General features: G+C 51.6%; 2 protein-coding genes across 7 annotated transcripts in view; one reads left to right on the top strand and one right to left on the bottom strand.

Annotated features, from left to right (window-relative positions):
- Positions 1 to 238: 238 nt before the first annotated feature.
- GTF3C5 (general transcription factor IIIC subunit 5) lies at positions 239 to 7,845 on the top strand. The gene is made up of 11 exons (XM_069770840.1): positions 239 to 407; positions 842 to 1,064; positions 1,300 to 1,498; positions 2,597 to 2,792; positions 3,159 to 3,263; positions 3,778 to 3,892; positions 4,586 to 4,666; positions 5,231 to 5,328; positions 5,983 to 6,065; positions 6,362 to 6,504; positions 7,168 to 7,845. The coding sequence occupies exons 1-11, from the start codon at positions 258 to 260 to the stop codon at positions 7,323 to 7,325; spliced, it is 1,551 nt and encodes a 516-aa protein (XP_069626941.1). The 5' UTR covers positions 239 to 257; the 3' UTR covers positions 7,326 to 7,845.
- A 1,650-nt stretch (positions 7,846 to 9,495) lies between these two features.
- RALGDS (ral guanine nucleotide dissociation stimulator) overlaps positions 9,496 to 13,479 on the bottom strand; it is a 63,174-nt gene continuing 59,190 nt past the window's right edge. For 3 of the 6 annotated variants that reach the window (XM_069770838.1, XM_069770835.1, XM_069770839.1), the window contains exons 13-18: positions 13,357 to 13,478; positions 13,074 to 13,169; positions 12,706 to 12,907; positions 12,117 to 12,476; positions 11,873 to 11,987; positions 9,496 to 11,666 (exon numbers count right to left, since the gene is read on the bottom strand). In XM_069770838.1, the coding sequence (XP_069626939.1) occupies positions 11,491 to 11,666; positions 11,873 to 11,987; positions 12,117 to 12,476; positions 12,706 to 12,907; positions 13,074 to 13,169; positions 13,357 to 13,478 (1,071 nt within the window). In that variant the 3' untranslated portion in view covers positions 9,496 to 11,490. Of the gene's footprint in view, positions 11,667 to 11,872; positions 11,988 to 12,116; positions 12,477 to 12,666; positions 12,908 to 13,073; positions 13,170 to 13,356; position 13,479 lie in introns of all 6 variants that reach the window. The other 3 variants (XM_069770837.1, XM_069770833.1, XM_069770834.1) reach the window with 3 other exon arrangements.

Below are 13,479 nucleotides of genomic sequence, written 5' to 3' on the forward strand. Positions count from 1 at the left end.
GGCACAAGCACCCCCCCATGCCTTGGCAGAGGCCAGGCCGAGCTGAGGAGTTCCAGCTCCGAGCCCGGGCGAGAAGAGGAGCACGGGTGCTCGCCCACCTTCACCTCCACCTTCACCCCCAACCCGCACCCCCCCACCCCGGGCCCGGCCAGGCCCCGCACCGCCGCCGTAGGAACCGATCTTCGGCGGAACCTTTGTGCCGCGGCCCGCGGCGCTGAGGGGGGAAGACTGGCGGGAGGGACCGGGGTGGGGAAGCGATGGCGGCGGGGCGGCAGTGGCGGGAGCGGGGTTCGGCCGTCTTGGAGCTGCCCCGTACGCCGCGGTTGGTGTGTGTGGAGTACCCGGGGCTGGTGCGGGACGTCGGGGCCATGCTGCGGACGCTGGGAGGAGAGCAGGGGGTGTCGCGGGTGAGAGGGGGGGGTCCCGGGGAGGGGAGGGGGGGGGGGGAGGTTATCCGGGCTGAGGGGTTGCCGGGCGGGGAGCCCAGCCCCGGCCCTGAGGAGGGGGCTGGAGGCGCGGGGGGGGCGGGGAGTCCCCCCGCTGTGGGACCCCTTTGTTCGGGCCCAGCACGTCCCCACGCAGGCTCCACGCGTGGTTTCGGGGTAAGGCCGCTCGCCTGGGCCGCGGCTGTCCACGAGAGAGGAGGCGGGAGGTGTCGGGCAGGGTGGGAGCGGCTGCGCGTCCCCCTGACCCGGTGTCGGGGGATTCATATCTCTGAGGCGGTGTGAGGGGAAACGGCTGGTGAGGGTGTGAGGCCGGGGCCTGGTGCCAGAGAGAGTCCAGGGGAGACGGGCTGTGCGGGCGCAGTGCTAACGGAGACTGTGTTTGCCCTCGCTGACAGATTTATGCGGACCCTGCCAAAAGGCTGGAGCTGTATTTTCGCCCCAAGGACCCTTACTGCCATCCCGTATGTGCCAATCGCTTCCCCACCTCCACCATGCTGCTCAAGGTGAAAAGGAGGACCAAGAAGAAAAAGCAGTTGGACACCGAAGAACAAATCCAGCCAGAAGTCCGGTTTGAAATGGAAATTCTTGGGACTGTCACCACCGTTTACAAATTTCAAGGTAATTCTGGGGTTTGTGTCCACGGGGCTTAAAGACGAGTTTGTCTGATGGGATGGGGAAGTGTTTCCCTTTAAACAACTCGGGACCGGAAGGAAAATCAAGTATCCTGTTGTTACAGCCTCCTTGCTGTATAAACATTTGCATAAACTTATCAGGCTCCTGCTCCTGAAAGTTGAATGTTGTGAGAAATATTGTTATATTCACAATGAACTTCACAATCTTTTGTTTCTCACAGGAATGTCTGATTTCCAGTACCTGGCAATGCACTCTGGTCCTGATGGCAAACAAACCTCCATGTATGATAAGGTTCTAATGCTCAAGCCAGAGAAGGAAGAATTTTTCAATAGGGAATTACCTCTCTACATCCCGCCACCGATTTTCTCACGTCTGGACACTCCCGTTGATTATTTTTATCGGCCAGATATACAACACCGGTTAGTGCCTTTTCTCATAATGTAGTAAATAGCTGTGTTGGTTCTGGAATGGACAGGTAGCGAAACATTTTGGTAGTTTGATATATACTTCTAACAGACAAGCTTTCAAGTTAAGATTTCCTTTCTGATCACTTGAAGATGCCTCCAATCTATTTTGACTTCAGTATGATAATACGATCTCTGCTCTTGAAGCATCAGAGCAGGACTAAATACAGCATTCATGTATTTCACCTGTTTAAGCTGCTGCCTTGTTCTGTTTCATCCCTCTTGATTTGGTACAACAGAGGCAGGCACGCTTGAGAAACTGCCTGGCAGCAGAAACCTCAGCAAAAGTCTGCTTGAGGGTTTGATAGCTGAGGGGACCTGGTGATCTGGTGAAGACGACTGCCTCCCCCAGCACGCTACACGCAGCATGGGATGCAGTGAGCCCAGCTTTCTGCCTGCTTCCAGTGGGCTGGAGCCGAGGGGAGAGTGTGCAGGAATCGATGCCATATGTTCCTGTGACCGCACTCACCGGACCTGTTCCCTCCTGGCGCCCAGTTAGTTTTGCCAGAAGAACAATCTGTGAGATCTCCCACAAGAAACATCTTTCATTTTCTCACTGTAGTCCTTCATCGGCACTTCTTTTAAAAAAAGAAAGGTCTTATTTCTAGATTGAGTTAATAACTGCATTTCCGTCTTGCTTTGTCCCTGCACCCTACTGAGCTGCTGTAACTACAGCAGAGCAAATGCAGAGCATGAAGCCTTTTGTGCTACAAATGCATCTCATAAAGATTAGTAGCCAACTGCCTGAGGGTTTCTGTCAGATAGTGCAGGGGACCTCTGTCATCAGGCAGCTGTATGTAGCTTTACAGGGTTTTTTAATTTAAATTTTCTTTCCTCAGTGGTGCCACAAGAGTCTTTTATGGTACCAGTATATGATTCCAAAATCCACATGGAAGTGGGACCAAAGGTAAAGCAACCCATTGCTCACCCAGCTGAGTCCCTTCTTTTCCAAAATCTGGAGCACAAACTTCCATTTTTGCATGTTCCCATGAAGGCCCAAGTCTGTGTGTGCCACAGGCAGAAAGCAAACCCGATGCTTTCCCTTTTTCTTAGGGAGGGATACAACAATCCCCAGGTGTCTGGTGAGAACCTGATTGGCCTCAGCAGGGCCCGTCGCCCACACAACGCGATTTTTGTGAACTTCGATGATGAAGAAATCCCAACTAAACCCCTGGATGCTGCTGTACAGACCTGGAAGAAAGTGTGTACCAATCCTGTGGATAAAAAGGTAGAGGAAGAGCTGAGAAAGGTACGTGCCTTATTCCTGACCTGAGCGCTATACTGCAGCATGCTTTGTAGGAAAAAACTGCATGCAGCCATTTTCTCTGACTTCCCCAAAAATTCTTGGTGATTGTAACTGACTGATACAGCAAGTGATAGTAGGCACCACTGACACTGCTGTGTTAAGTTCAATTATGCATGTCAAGATTTGAATCTGTCTTTGCAGCCAACTCACATTAAGTTCCTTTTTGTGCCACTAGCTCTTACTTTACCATTCTGATAGCTCACAATAAGGGCCAAAGGCCCCAATACAGAAGACAGTCCACTTGGAAAGCTGAACTGCCACCGGTAACCTCCCTCCCACTGTTTCATGGTTGTTTCTGTATTATTTTAGCTCTTTGAAGTCCGTCCTGTCTGGTCTCGGAATGCAGTAAAAGCCAATATCAGTGTCCACCCAGACAAGCTGAAACTTCTGTTGCCGTATTTGGCCTATTACATGGTGAGTCTGTTATATCTGCCCTTGTGCCTGTCTGAGGCTGCTAGGAGGCAGAGCAAGGGAGCATCAGCCAGGTGTTCCAGGTTCTTGACTGTTTCTGAGGTCCTACCACTAAGTACCTGAGTTTAATGTTATGTAAAGAGGGAAGGAAAGCCTTGCTTCTGAACAGAAGTTAAAGCCATGGAGGATTCAGTTACTGTTCACTCCATTGGTTCTAATCAGCTTTGCCGTTCAGACACTCAAATTGACTGTCCATCTGGCAATGGTAGTAGAATTTGTCCAAACAAACACTTTATTGTGACCTTGCAAGTTAGTCTGTAAAAGCACGCAAGTATTTGTACTTCAATGCATTGATTGCCCAAGTTTCAGTATAAAAATGCTGGCATGGCAAGTGAGGAAAGAGCTGGTTAAAGAAATAATCTTTGGGCAATGACAGGAAGTATTAGAATTTTCTAAGAACCTCTGCAACACTGTACTATTTTTTTGTAACCATCTTCCCCCATATGTGTTTATGCAGTTAACAGGTCCTTGGAGAAGCTTATGGGTTAGGTTTGGGTATGACCCCAGAAAACACCCTGAAGCAAAGATTTACCAAGTACTGGACTTCCGAATTCGCTGTGGAATGAAATATGGTAAAAGGGCCCAACCCACAGAGACGTTCTCTCTGCTTTCTGGTTAATCCTGGTAGTACTTTTCTTTTTACTTGTTTTTCAAACTCTTTTGCCATATTTCTGCTCTGATGAAGATGACACCTTTTGAGCTCATTGTTTACCGTAGTTCTTCCGTAAACTCCTTTATTTCATAGTATGCGATATGTCTTTCCTCATTTGGCACATTCCAAACTCAGTGGGCAGCTGGCTGACTTTGCTCCTCCATGTGTTCAAAGCCCAAATGGATGTAGCAGACCATCTTCCCTCTCACTCAGGGGAGGCACTGAGCAGTAGATGCTGTTGTGTACATAGTAGCTTCTCCTCAAAGACCTCAACATCTTGTGCAGGACACTAGGTCTCAGACCGTAGGACATAGGGTTCCCCTGCTCTGATTTTGCAGAGGGCCCGTTGAGAGAAAGGACTTTCTGAAGTCATCTAAGAAGTCCATGACAGAGCTGGCATCCAGTCATTACCATCAGATCACATCTCCCTCTTTCTCGGTTAAAGGCTTTTGTTGATCAGATACCTCTCTTCTCCCCACCTTGCTGAAGTCAGCATATCCCAAAGACCAGACTGCCTTTCGCACACCAGTCCAGCACTTCTGTTACTGAGCTAGGGATATTCTGCAGGGTGCTTGCCCTCAGTTCATTATTGGTTTTCTTTTTTCACCTCTAGGTTATGCCCCTAATGATATGCCCGTGAAAGCAAAACGCAGCACGTATAACTACAGTCTGCCCATCACTGTCAAGAAGCAAGGTATGCTGTGCCAGCAGAAGGGCTGTCTGGTTCTTCTGTTTCTTTGTTTACCCCATCCTAGTCACAGGTGGTGAAGGGTCTTCCTGTGTTCTAGCTGAGCCAAAATTGGAGTTTTACTTCTGGTTATGATACGGTGCTGCTGTTAAGCCAGTAGAAGAGTCTCCTGCTGGGAAGTGTTGTGAGAGTCTTGGATGTGTGTCCGGCTGAGCTACAGTATCTGTTAGCAGACAGAAGGGTGTTCTGCAAGCAACAGTGTGGGAATTCAGCATTTGCTTCCATTCAGTGATGGTGCAGCGTAAGGGGAGAGTTGTTCTCTTTCCTTTGTCAAGGGAGGGTAGAAAAGGTTAAAATTATGAACAAATGCACTGCAGAAAAAGCCACCACACTCACCACCTTTCCAATGACTGTCCAGTAATGTCTCTGAAGAATAAGCAACACATGCTCAGTTGCTGGGTTGGTCTGGTTTTTGCTCACCAGCAAAGTTGAATCAACATAGAGAAGTGACAGTACAATGCCACAGAGTGAAAGATGTCCCTAATTAGGACTCTTTTTTTTGTCTTTCAGTAAGTCATACAGTCAGTGTACACGATCTGAAACAGGGGCTTGGTACATCTGGTGCATCTGGTGCAAAAAAGCCTGCTTCCAGCAGGTATAAACTGAAGGTAAGCATGACTTTTACAAGAATCTTGAAATAGCTTAGTGAAAAAATGTTGTCAGTTATTAAGGGGACATTTTTGAGTGAGTTGATGTACAACTAGCAGTTTCCCAGGTAAACCTGAGGACATGTTACTACAGAACTTCACCTGCTGTGCACTGAATGTGTTTCTTACATGTTGCAAGATGGCATTGGTACTCTCAGCCCTAGTCTCAGATGTGATGAGCATTTTGTTTCAATTGATAAAATTGGAACTTTATGGGTGGTGAAGTGCAAAAACTCGCCATGTGTTTATCAGGTTGTCCTGCAAAATCCAGCAGGGCAAAATAAATATTTAAACAGGAGTCTTTTATTCTTCCATTTTTGCTAGAATGAAACCTATGATCCACTGTTACACAGTAACAGGCTGCAGACAGCTGCAGTTTGAAGAGATGAAGTGTGTTCTCTGCACAACTGTGCTGCTGTGACTATGGCTGCAGTGAAATTTTGCTGCATTCCTCATTCAGCTTTATCTTTTGCCATATGCAGACCTATGCCTTGGAACTGATTTGTGTTGGAAGTGCCTTTTTCTTCAATCAGTCCATCAGAAGAACTCAGTTGTGCCAGAGTTGTCCTGTTACACCATAAAATGCACATTCATCCTTTCCTTCTTTCCTCTTAGGAATCCATCTACATTTTCCGAGAAGGAGCCTTACCCCCTTATCGACAGATGTTCTACCAGCTTTGTGACTTGAATGTGGAAAGGTATTGCACGCTGAGTCTTCTGTTAGAGCTAGATTTCAAAGCCTATTGTTTATATTCAGTCCATTCCCATCTCTCTCTCCTTGACCAGAAACTTAAGAGGTGTTTAGTTTCTGAATAAAAATAGAACAGACTTTTCACACATGAACTTCCTTTCCCATATGACAATTACCTTAATAACCAAATACACTATTCTAACTCAACGAAGTAAAGTGGAAGTAAGCCATAGTCTGTCTCATTTGAAGCCTACATCTGAATGTAGAGGGCTAATGTTTTCCTTCCCTTTTGCTGCTTTTTAGCCTACAGAAAATCATCCGTCGGAATGATGGCACAGAGTCAGAATGCACAGAGCGGGATGGGTGGTGCCTTCCAAAGACTAGTGATGAGCTGCGAGATACTATGTCTCTGATGATAAAGCAGATAATCAGATCCACAAGACCTGGTAAGGATGATTCTGAACATCACAGTGTGTTACTACCTTCCTGATGGTGTTGAGATGTGAGCTGAATGAGGATGTTGCAGTCAGCACTGGGGCAGCAGGATTCCTGTATTTGCCTCCTCCTTTGTGCTACATCTGGTGCTCTTTGTGTTCTAGCTCTTTACAGTGTGTGAGCTGAGGGTGTTGTCCTGCAGCCTGAACGTGGGTTGGGATTAGGAATGGCTGGGAATAAAGGTTTTCTGTTTCATCCTCCCAGTATCACAGCCTTCAGGTTTTAAATGTCTTTGCATAGTCATAATCAAGACCTTATCCTTACTGATGTATCTGTTGGTGGCATTTTACTTTTAACTGATGTTATTAATTGAACAAGAAGTGAGGAAATTATTTTCACACAATGCTGGGCCAAAGCAGTATCCCAGTGAATTAGGTCAGAATCAGCTAGGAGAGGAGGCACACCACTGCAGATCTGCTGCTGTTCTGCTAGCATTCCTGGAGTACGAAAATGGATTGCTTTGGGCTTGATCAGATTCTACTAAGATGTGCAACATTAGCTGTGCCCCTCCGGCTTCTGCCTTCCTCTCGCTTGTTTTATGAACTCTATTGCAAATGCCCCCAGGTTTCACTGAGAGGTATCACAGTGTTTTTCTTTCTTTCTTCCCAATTAAGCTCTTTTCTCAAATACAACAAGCAGTGCAGCTGGCAAAGAGCAGCTGGCATATGAGTCTGGAGAGGATGAGGATGATGAAGAGGAGGAGGAAGAGGACTTCAAGCCTTCTGATGGGAGTGAAAATGAAATGGAGACAGAAATTCTGGACTATGTGTGAACTCAGTGACCAGTATGACTGCTGTTGGACAGAATCTTCTCTGCTCTTGTTCCTTGAGAGCTGAGGGTTCAGCCACCATGCCCAGGATGTGGGAAAGCAGAACTTGTACTAAGATGATGACGATCTCTCTGCACCGACTGCGGTGCCTGCTGATGGCTGTCATTCTGGATGTTTGGGAGCCATTGCCTACATTTTCATAATTGCTGGCTAATAAGCCCTCAAGCAAGCTCAACAAACTCCCAAGAAAGAGCCCAGAATCCAAGCCATACACCAGAGAAGAGGAGAAGTTGCATTCCCAAATGTCTCCATGTGTGCGAAGTGCACTTTGGCCAGGTTGGTGGCCACGTGGACAATAGAAAAGGTGCCTGAGGAGGTGCTGGGGGAAGTACTCCGGTGCTACTGGAGTCCCTAAGGCAGGTGCTGCCCTTCTGCTTGTCTAAGGGCAATGAAAATACTGTGTCATGACTTCAGCATTGAGCCTTGCCGGTAATCTTGGAAATAAAGCCTGCAGGAAAACACACTTTCTGGCAGTGAATAATTCCCTTCTGTGGGAGGTAGCGTACGTTGTCCTCACTAGCTGATGCACTTCTCAATTCTGTCTTGACTTCCCCAGTAGTTAGCAAGGACTGAAGGAAGCAGGCAGTGGGGCAAAGCTTCAGGTCCACAGAGGTTGGCCGCTCTGGCCATCAGTCTGCCACTGCTGGCTGGATTGCTACCACCCTGTCACAGAAATGAAGGCTCTGCTGGCACTTTCTGAGCCTTGTGCATTCCCCAGTGTGTTACAAGTGCAAGGTTTCTCATTTGTGGCCGATAATATGCTCTAATGCATGGTTTAATACGATTTCAGCCTCCTGCACTTGTGTGAGGCTTCTCAAGGCTTCAGCATTTTTTTATGTTCTGTGGAGTTTTGTTAGACTGAGATATTTCCTTAGGTTTGGCCTCCAGCCCACAGAAGAAGCATCTGCAGGGCTCTCGCACAGTGACACATACCTGTGCTCCTGAATACATGCATATGTATGTAAGTGTATATATACACAGAAGCTGCATCTGCGACTGGCTCCTCGGGTGTGCACTCACCATGGCTGACTGGGAGATCCTGTGCTTTGCCTTGTGCTCCTACCTCAGGGTAGCATGGGTTGCAATGGTTAAGTACAAAGGCATTTTTTACAGCTTTAAGACTTTACAAGGGGAGCTGTGCATCAATCGGCCTCTCTGGGGGCACCGCCAGCCAGGGTAAGGTGTAGGTCCTGGCAAGGTGGGAATCCAGAGGCACGAGGGTCTGTGCAACAGCCTTACCCTTCTCAAGGCAACAGGGCACTAAAAAAAGGAGAGATGCAGTAGGCATACCACTGCCAGGTAAGAATATGTGCTCAGGTATTTGCAGGCACCAAGAATAAATATCTTAGAAGTGCTAGGAAAAACACCCGAACCCAAGCTTTCCATCATAGAAGCCCAAGGCCAAAGCAGCCAGAAATCACTTGGGCCAGAATTCATTTATTTCCCAGCCATTTTCAAAATTCCTCTGTTTGGGAAGACTGCAGTGATGTGGATGTTTAATTCTGCCTGAGTAGATAACGGCGTTACCAGCCCTGTCTGCACAATCTGATCCTTTCATTTCCAAAAGCTCAGACTAAACTAATCTACATAGCCAAAGGCACAGAGAAATTCTGGACAGTGCACCTGCATCTGTTAAGACCCACTCAGCATCACCACACCATCCAAGTAATCTCCACTGATGTCGGTGCAATTATAAAATAGAAAATAAACCTGCTGGCCACGCTAGGAAATGAGTCCTTTAGTGCCAAAGGCAAGATGCCTCAAAACAAGGCAGACCACTGTCTCCACACCATAAGGAATAACCATTGCATTTGCTCTTACAGCCATTGCTTATATCAAAAGGCGTAAAACCAGTAAATTGGACGTCACATTTATGCAACTGAAAAATGCAGCAGTCCCAACAACTCGCACGAAAATCAGGCACTGGTCCCTCAAACAAGCCTGTATCTTAGTTCAAACGCAAAACAAAGCTCAACTTAGCAGAGTTAACATAAGGTACGAAGGACAGGCACAAGTGCCGCCTCCTCCACAGTCACGTCCACTCCTCTTTCTCCAGTAACATGCCAGCATTTTGGGGAAGGAGGACAGGACAACCCCTGCCTTGGGGCAGAGCCATTTGAGCATCAGTATTTTATTGCAAAGACTAATTACATTGCTGTGTACAAGTCACACCAGGCGGTGTGCTCCTTCATTGAAGTGGTACAAAATACATATGGTACAGCCAGTCCCTCCAGTGATGCTGGACTGCTGGGGGACACCGGTGGGAGGGGAGGGGGACAGTGGGGGCCAGCATGGCCCCAGGGTGGGCAGGAGCTGGCAGGCACAGAGGAGAGGGAAGACCCTGGGGTGCTGGTGCCCAAGGGCAGGGGCTGGGCTTCAGGCAGGGTGGGAGGCAGAAGGCTGCCCCTGCGTCAGGGAGCCAGGGGCTCCCATCATGTGCAGCGATGGGCGATGCCACCCGAGGGGATGCGGGGCTGGGAGAGCTCAGTGCCAGCCACGCTCACACCCAAGCAGCCTCTTCCCAACCTGGTGCCAGGGGCCCGCAGCCCAGCTCCTGCCACCAGCCCCGGCCCCTCTCCTGGAGCTGGGGAAGGCGCTGCACCCACCCAGCAGCATGGACAGACGGGAAACAGGAGAGATGTGCTGGAAGGAAGCGCTAAAAAAAAAAAAAAAAAAAAAAAAAAGATGGAGCCAGGAGCAAAAAAAGGTCCCCCTTTGGTTAGTGTTTCTTACAATGATTAAAACAAGCATCTCTGCCTCTCTCGAGCGACTAGTGGTAGAGAAACAAGGGGGTGGCCGGCAGGGTCTGCGCCCCACGAGCACGGCAGAGCGACGCTGCTGCTGCCGCCAATATCCCTCCCAGCAGCCTTAAATACTAGAGTAGGGAGAGGAGAGGGACTGGGCCGCAGGGCAGGGGGAGGCTGGATTAGTAAAATGTACAAGTTCGTCTCTTCTATTTACAACCAATAAATATTGAAGAAAAAAAAAAATCAGTAAACTTTTTTGTTTTATACAAAAGAAGTCTCATTGCTGCTTCTCCCATGGTCAGTGTTTGAAAAAGTCCGGTTAAAGCCCAAGGTGAGTGGCACTTTCTGTGGGTCAGGTGGTGGCAGCCGGGGCACCCAGACCATCCTGAGCTCTCCGGCTCCTCACCCACCTGCGCAGACCCAAGGTCTCTATTTACACAAATTGGGACAGAAATTTGCTCTACTCCTCCTCGTTAGGCTGGCAGCGCTGGGGGCACGGCCCAAAGCTTCCCCCGACGGTAGAAGAGACACTGGCGTTTGATCTTTGGTGCAAGTTTGAACGCGGGCTGTCAAAAGTCCAGCTGGAGGACGAGCTGGATCAGGGAGAGGAGCGAGACCACGCAGGCTTCCAGTTGTCGAGAGCACGAGGCACCTGCTCATCACGGCATGGACACAGCCCTCCTCCTCCTCCTCCTCCTCCTCCTCCTCCTCCTCCTCCTCCTCCAACTGGTGCGGGGCTGCATCCTTTCCAGCTCGCCTCCCACCCTGGGGCATCCGCATCTTCTCCCGGGGGAAGGACAGGCAGAGATGCGCAGCGGTGGCGATGCCAGTTATCCCGGGGAGGAAGGACGTGGAGGTAAAAACAACGCCAGGAAAGCCGGGAAGGAGAGCACCCCACCACGTGGGAGGCTTTACAGCCCCAGGGTGATGGCTCGTGCTCTGCTCCTTGCAAACGGTGCCTCTGCGAGTCACCGCTCCCCGGCTTGCGCGGACACAAGGCACCTACGGCAGAGGCGAGCTCCAGCTCTGGGCTGGCCGGCGGCTGGACTAGTGTCGCACCGTGGAAGGTTTTAAAAAAAAAAAAAAAAAAAAAAAAAAAAAAAAAAAAAGAGAGAGATTCCCCCCCCCGCTGCCTTCCTGTGTAGAAAAAAAGACCTGATTGAAACGGGGGCTTGTGCAGAGAGAGACGGAGGCTGACGAAGCACCCCAGCTGTCGGTGCGGGAGGGAGATGCGCGGCCGTCCCCCGTGGGCGAGGGTCGCTCCTCTCGCCGTGCTGGGTGGCACAAGGACCGACCGCAGCCAAGCCCGGAGCAGCCTGCCCCCAAGGCCCCGTCGGTGATGGGTGGCAGTGGGGCTGAGGCTAGAAGATGCCTTTGGCAATCTTCAGGCCTTTCTGCTTCATCCTGGGCAGGGTGGAGCTGGAGCCATGCTTGATCTTCACTCCCTTGGAGAAGCCTCGCTTCTTGAGCACAAAGTCATAGTTGGCAGCGGAGTTCATGGCGTAGAAGACGTTGGCGTTGTCGGGGATCTTCAGCTCTGGAAGTGACCAAGGATGGGGGTCAGTCGGGCACCCTTTCCCTGAAAGGGGCCCAGAGTGGGGCTAAGAGTTGTCCCCAAGTGCTGGGACCCCTCTTGCTATCGCCTCCAAGCCCAGCTCGGACCTGGTGCTGCCCAAGCTGCAGGGCTGCATGGCCGGCCGGGGACGCAGCCCCCAGGAAAGCCCCCCACACCCCAGCACACACCTCTCTCCTCTGAGATGATCTGAACGAGCTCATAGTCTTCAGGCCGGTCCCCATCCAAGTTGTGTTTGGCCATGGCTTTGCGAATAACGACTGGGGTCTTATCCTGGCTCGTCACCTGTGAGAGCAGAGCGTTATTAACCCAGGGGCTGCAAAACGCCGCAAAGCCTCCCACCACCGTCTCCTCCCAAAACGGGCCGTGCCCACATCCAAGCGGGGCGCGTCACCGCGGGTGCCCCGTACTAACCAGGATGCTCTTGTACATGTTGCCGTTGTCCACAGCCAGGCTGACGCGGATGATGCAGCAGTCGTCGACCTGCTGGTTGTAGAGGGGCAACGAGAGGGAAGAGTAGCTGGAGATGCCGGAGACCGAGCGCTTGTGGGTGCGGGAGGCCGTCACCGGCGTGGAGGAGACGGAAGAGGACGAGGCACTGCTGGAGCCTGAGCCGATGCCCGACGTGTCCAGGGAGGAGAGGGAGGTGGATTCCCAGAACTGGAGGGCAGGGAGGAGAGGGGATGCGGAGGACACAGTGGGTTTAGCTTCTCCATCGGCCACAGACGGGGTGTACCAGCGCTGGGGGAGGGAGGCCAGAGGGATCTCACTGACCTGTGACAACGGGGGACCGACACGACTACAGCCGCCGGAGGCGCGAGAGCCCTGCCACGCTGCCGGAGCAGCAAAGGGCAGGGGCCTCCCTAGCCCCGGCGGGTCGCAAACAGCCCCCGGGACCCCCACCCGCTTCCCCCAGCCCCAGCACCGAGGCAGAGGTGAGGCAGTCCCTGCACGACGGCCGCACCTGCCTCCGGAGGTCCGGACCCCACGAGCTGCCCCGTACCTTCTTCTCCTGGCAGTCAGGGGACTCGGGGATGAAGCTGATGTTAATCTCCTCCACGTCGGAGCTGCTGGAGCCGGCGGAGGTGACGCTCACCGAGTCGGTGGCGTCCCCGCTGCACAGGTACTGCCCGCACTTGAGCTGGTCGAAGGATTTCGAGTGGGAGCTGCCGCTGGCGCAGGGCTCGGTGCTCGGTGGCTGCCGGCTGCCAGGAGAGACGCGGGGCAGGTGAGAAAGGAGCAGAGCGAGGGTAGATTTGGCTGGCCAGGACAGCGGCCACCCCAGCCCGATCCTCTGCGATGCTCAGCCGGAGCTGCCCTGCGCTGGTCCCCACCTCCACCCCGCATCCCACCAGGGATCAGCAGACTCACTCGCTCCATCGCTTGATGATGCCCGTGTTTTTCTTCGCCTTCAACGTGTTGCTGGCCGACTCTGACAGCGGCTCGATCTCACACGACAGCCCGTAGCTGGGAGGGGAGAGATGAAGGTTTGAGCTCTCTGTGCCGCCACGACTGCGGCGAGCACCGTGCTGGCATGGCGAGGGAGGCAGAGCAGGGAGCGGAGCACGGGGCAGCTGCTGCTCAGGAGCTGGAGGAGACGAGCGGTGGCACCTCTTGATGCACCGGCAGCAGCACGGACCTGGACCACGCTCACCTCTCAGCCTCGCTGAGCCGCTCCAGGCTGTGGAACCATTCCACGAACTGGTCCTCCTGCGTGAAGCTGTAGTTGTTGCAGGCCGACTGAAGCAGCTTGATCTGGGCAATGACTTCAAACTCC

This window comes from Haliaeetus albicilla, chromosome 26, assembly GCF_947461875.1.
Source record: "Haliaeetus albicilla chromosome 26, bHalAlb1.1, whole genome shotgun sequence".
Taxonomy (NCBI): Eukaryota; Metazoa; Chordata; class Aves; order Accipitriformes; family Accipitridae; genus Haliaeetus; species Haliaeetus albicilla.

Coding starts and splice junctions, on each gene's coding strand:
- GTF3C5 (XM_069770840.1), top strand. CDS start 258: ATGGCGGCGGGGCGGCAGTGGCGGGAGCGGGGTTCGGCCGTCTTGGAG. Junction 408..841: donor GAGAGCAGGGGGTGTCGCGG/GTGAGAGGGGGG, acceptor CCTCGCTGACAG/ATTTATGCGGACCCTGCCAA. Junction 1,065..1,299: donor CACCGTTTACAAATTTCAAG/GTAATTCTGGGG, acceptor TGTTTCTCACAG/GAATGTCTGATTTCCAGTAC.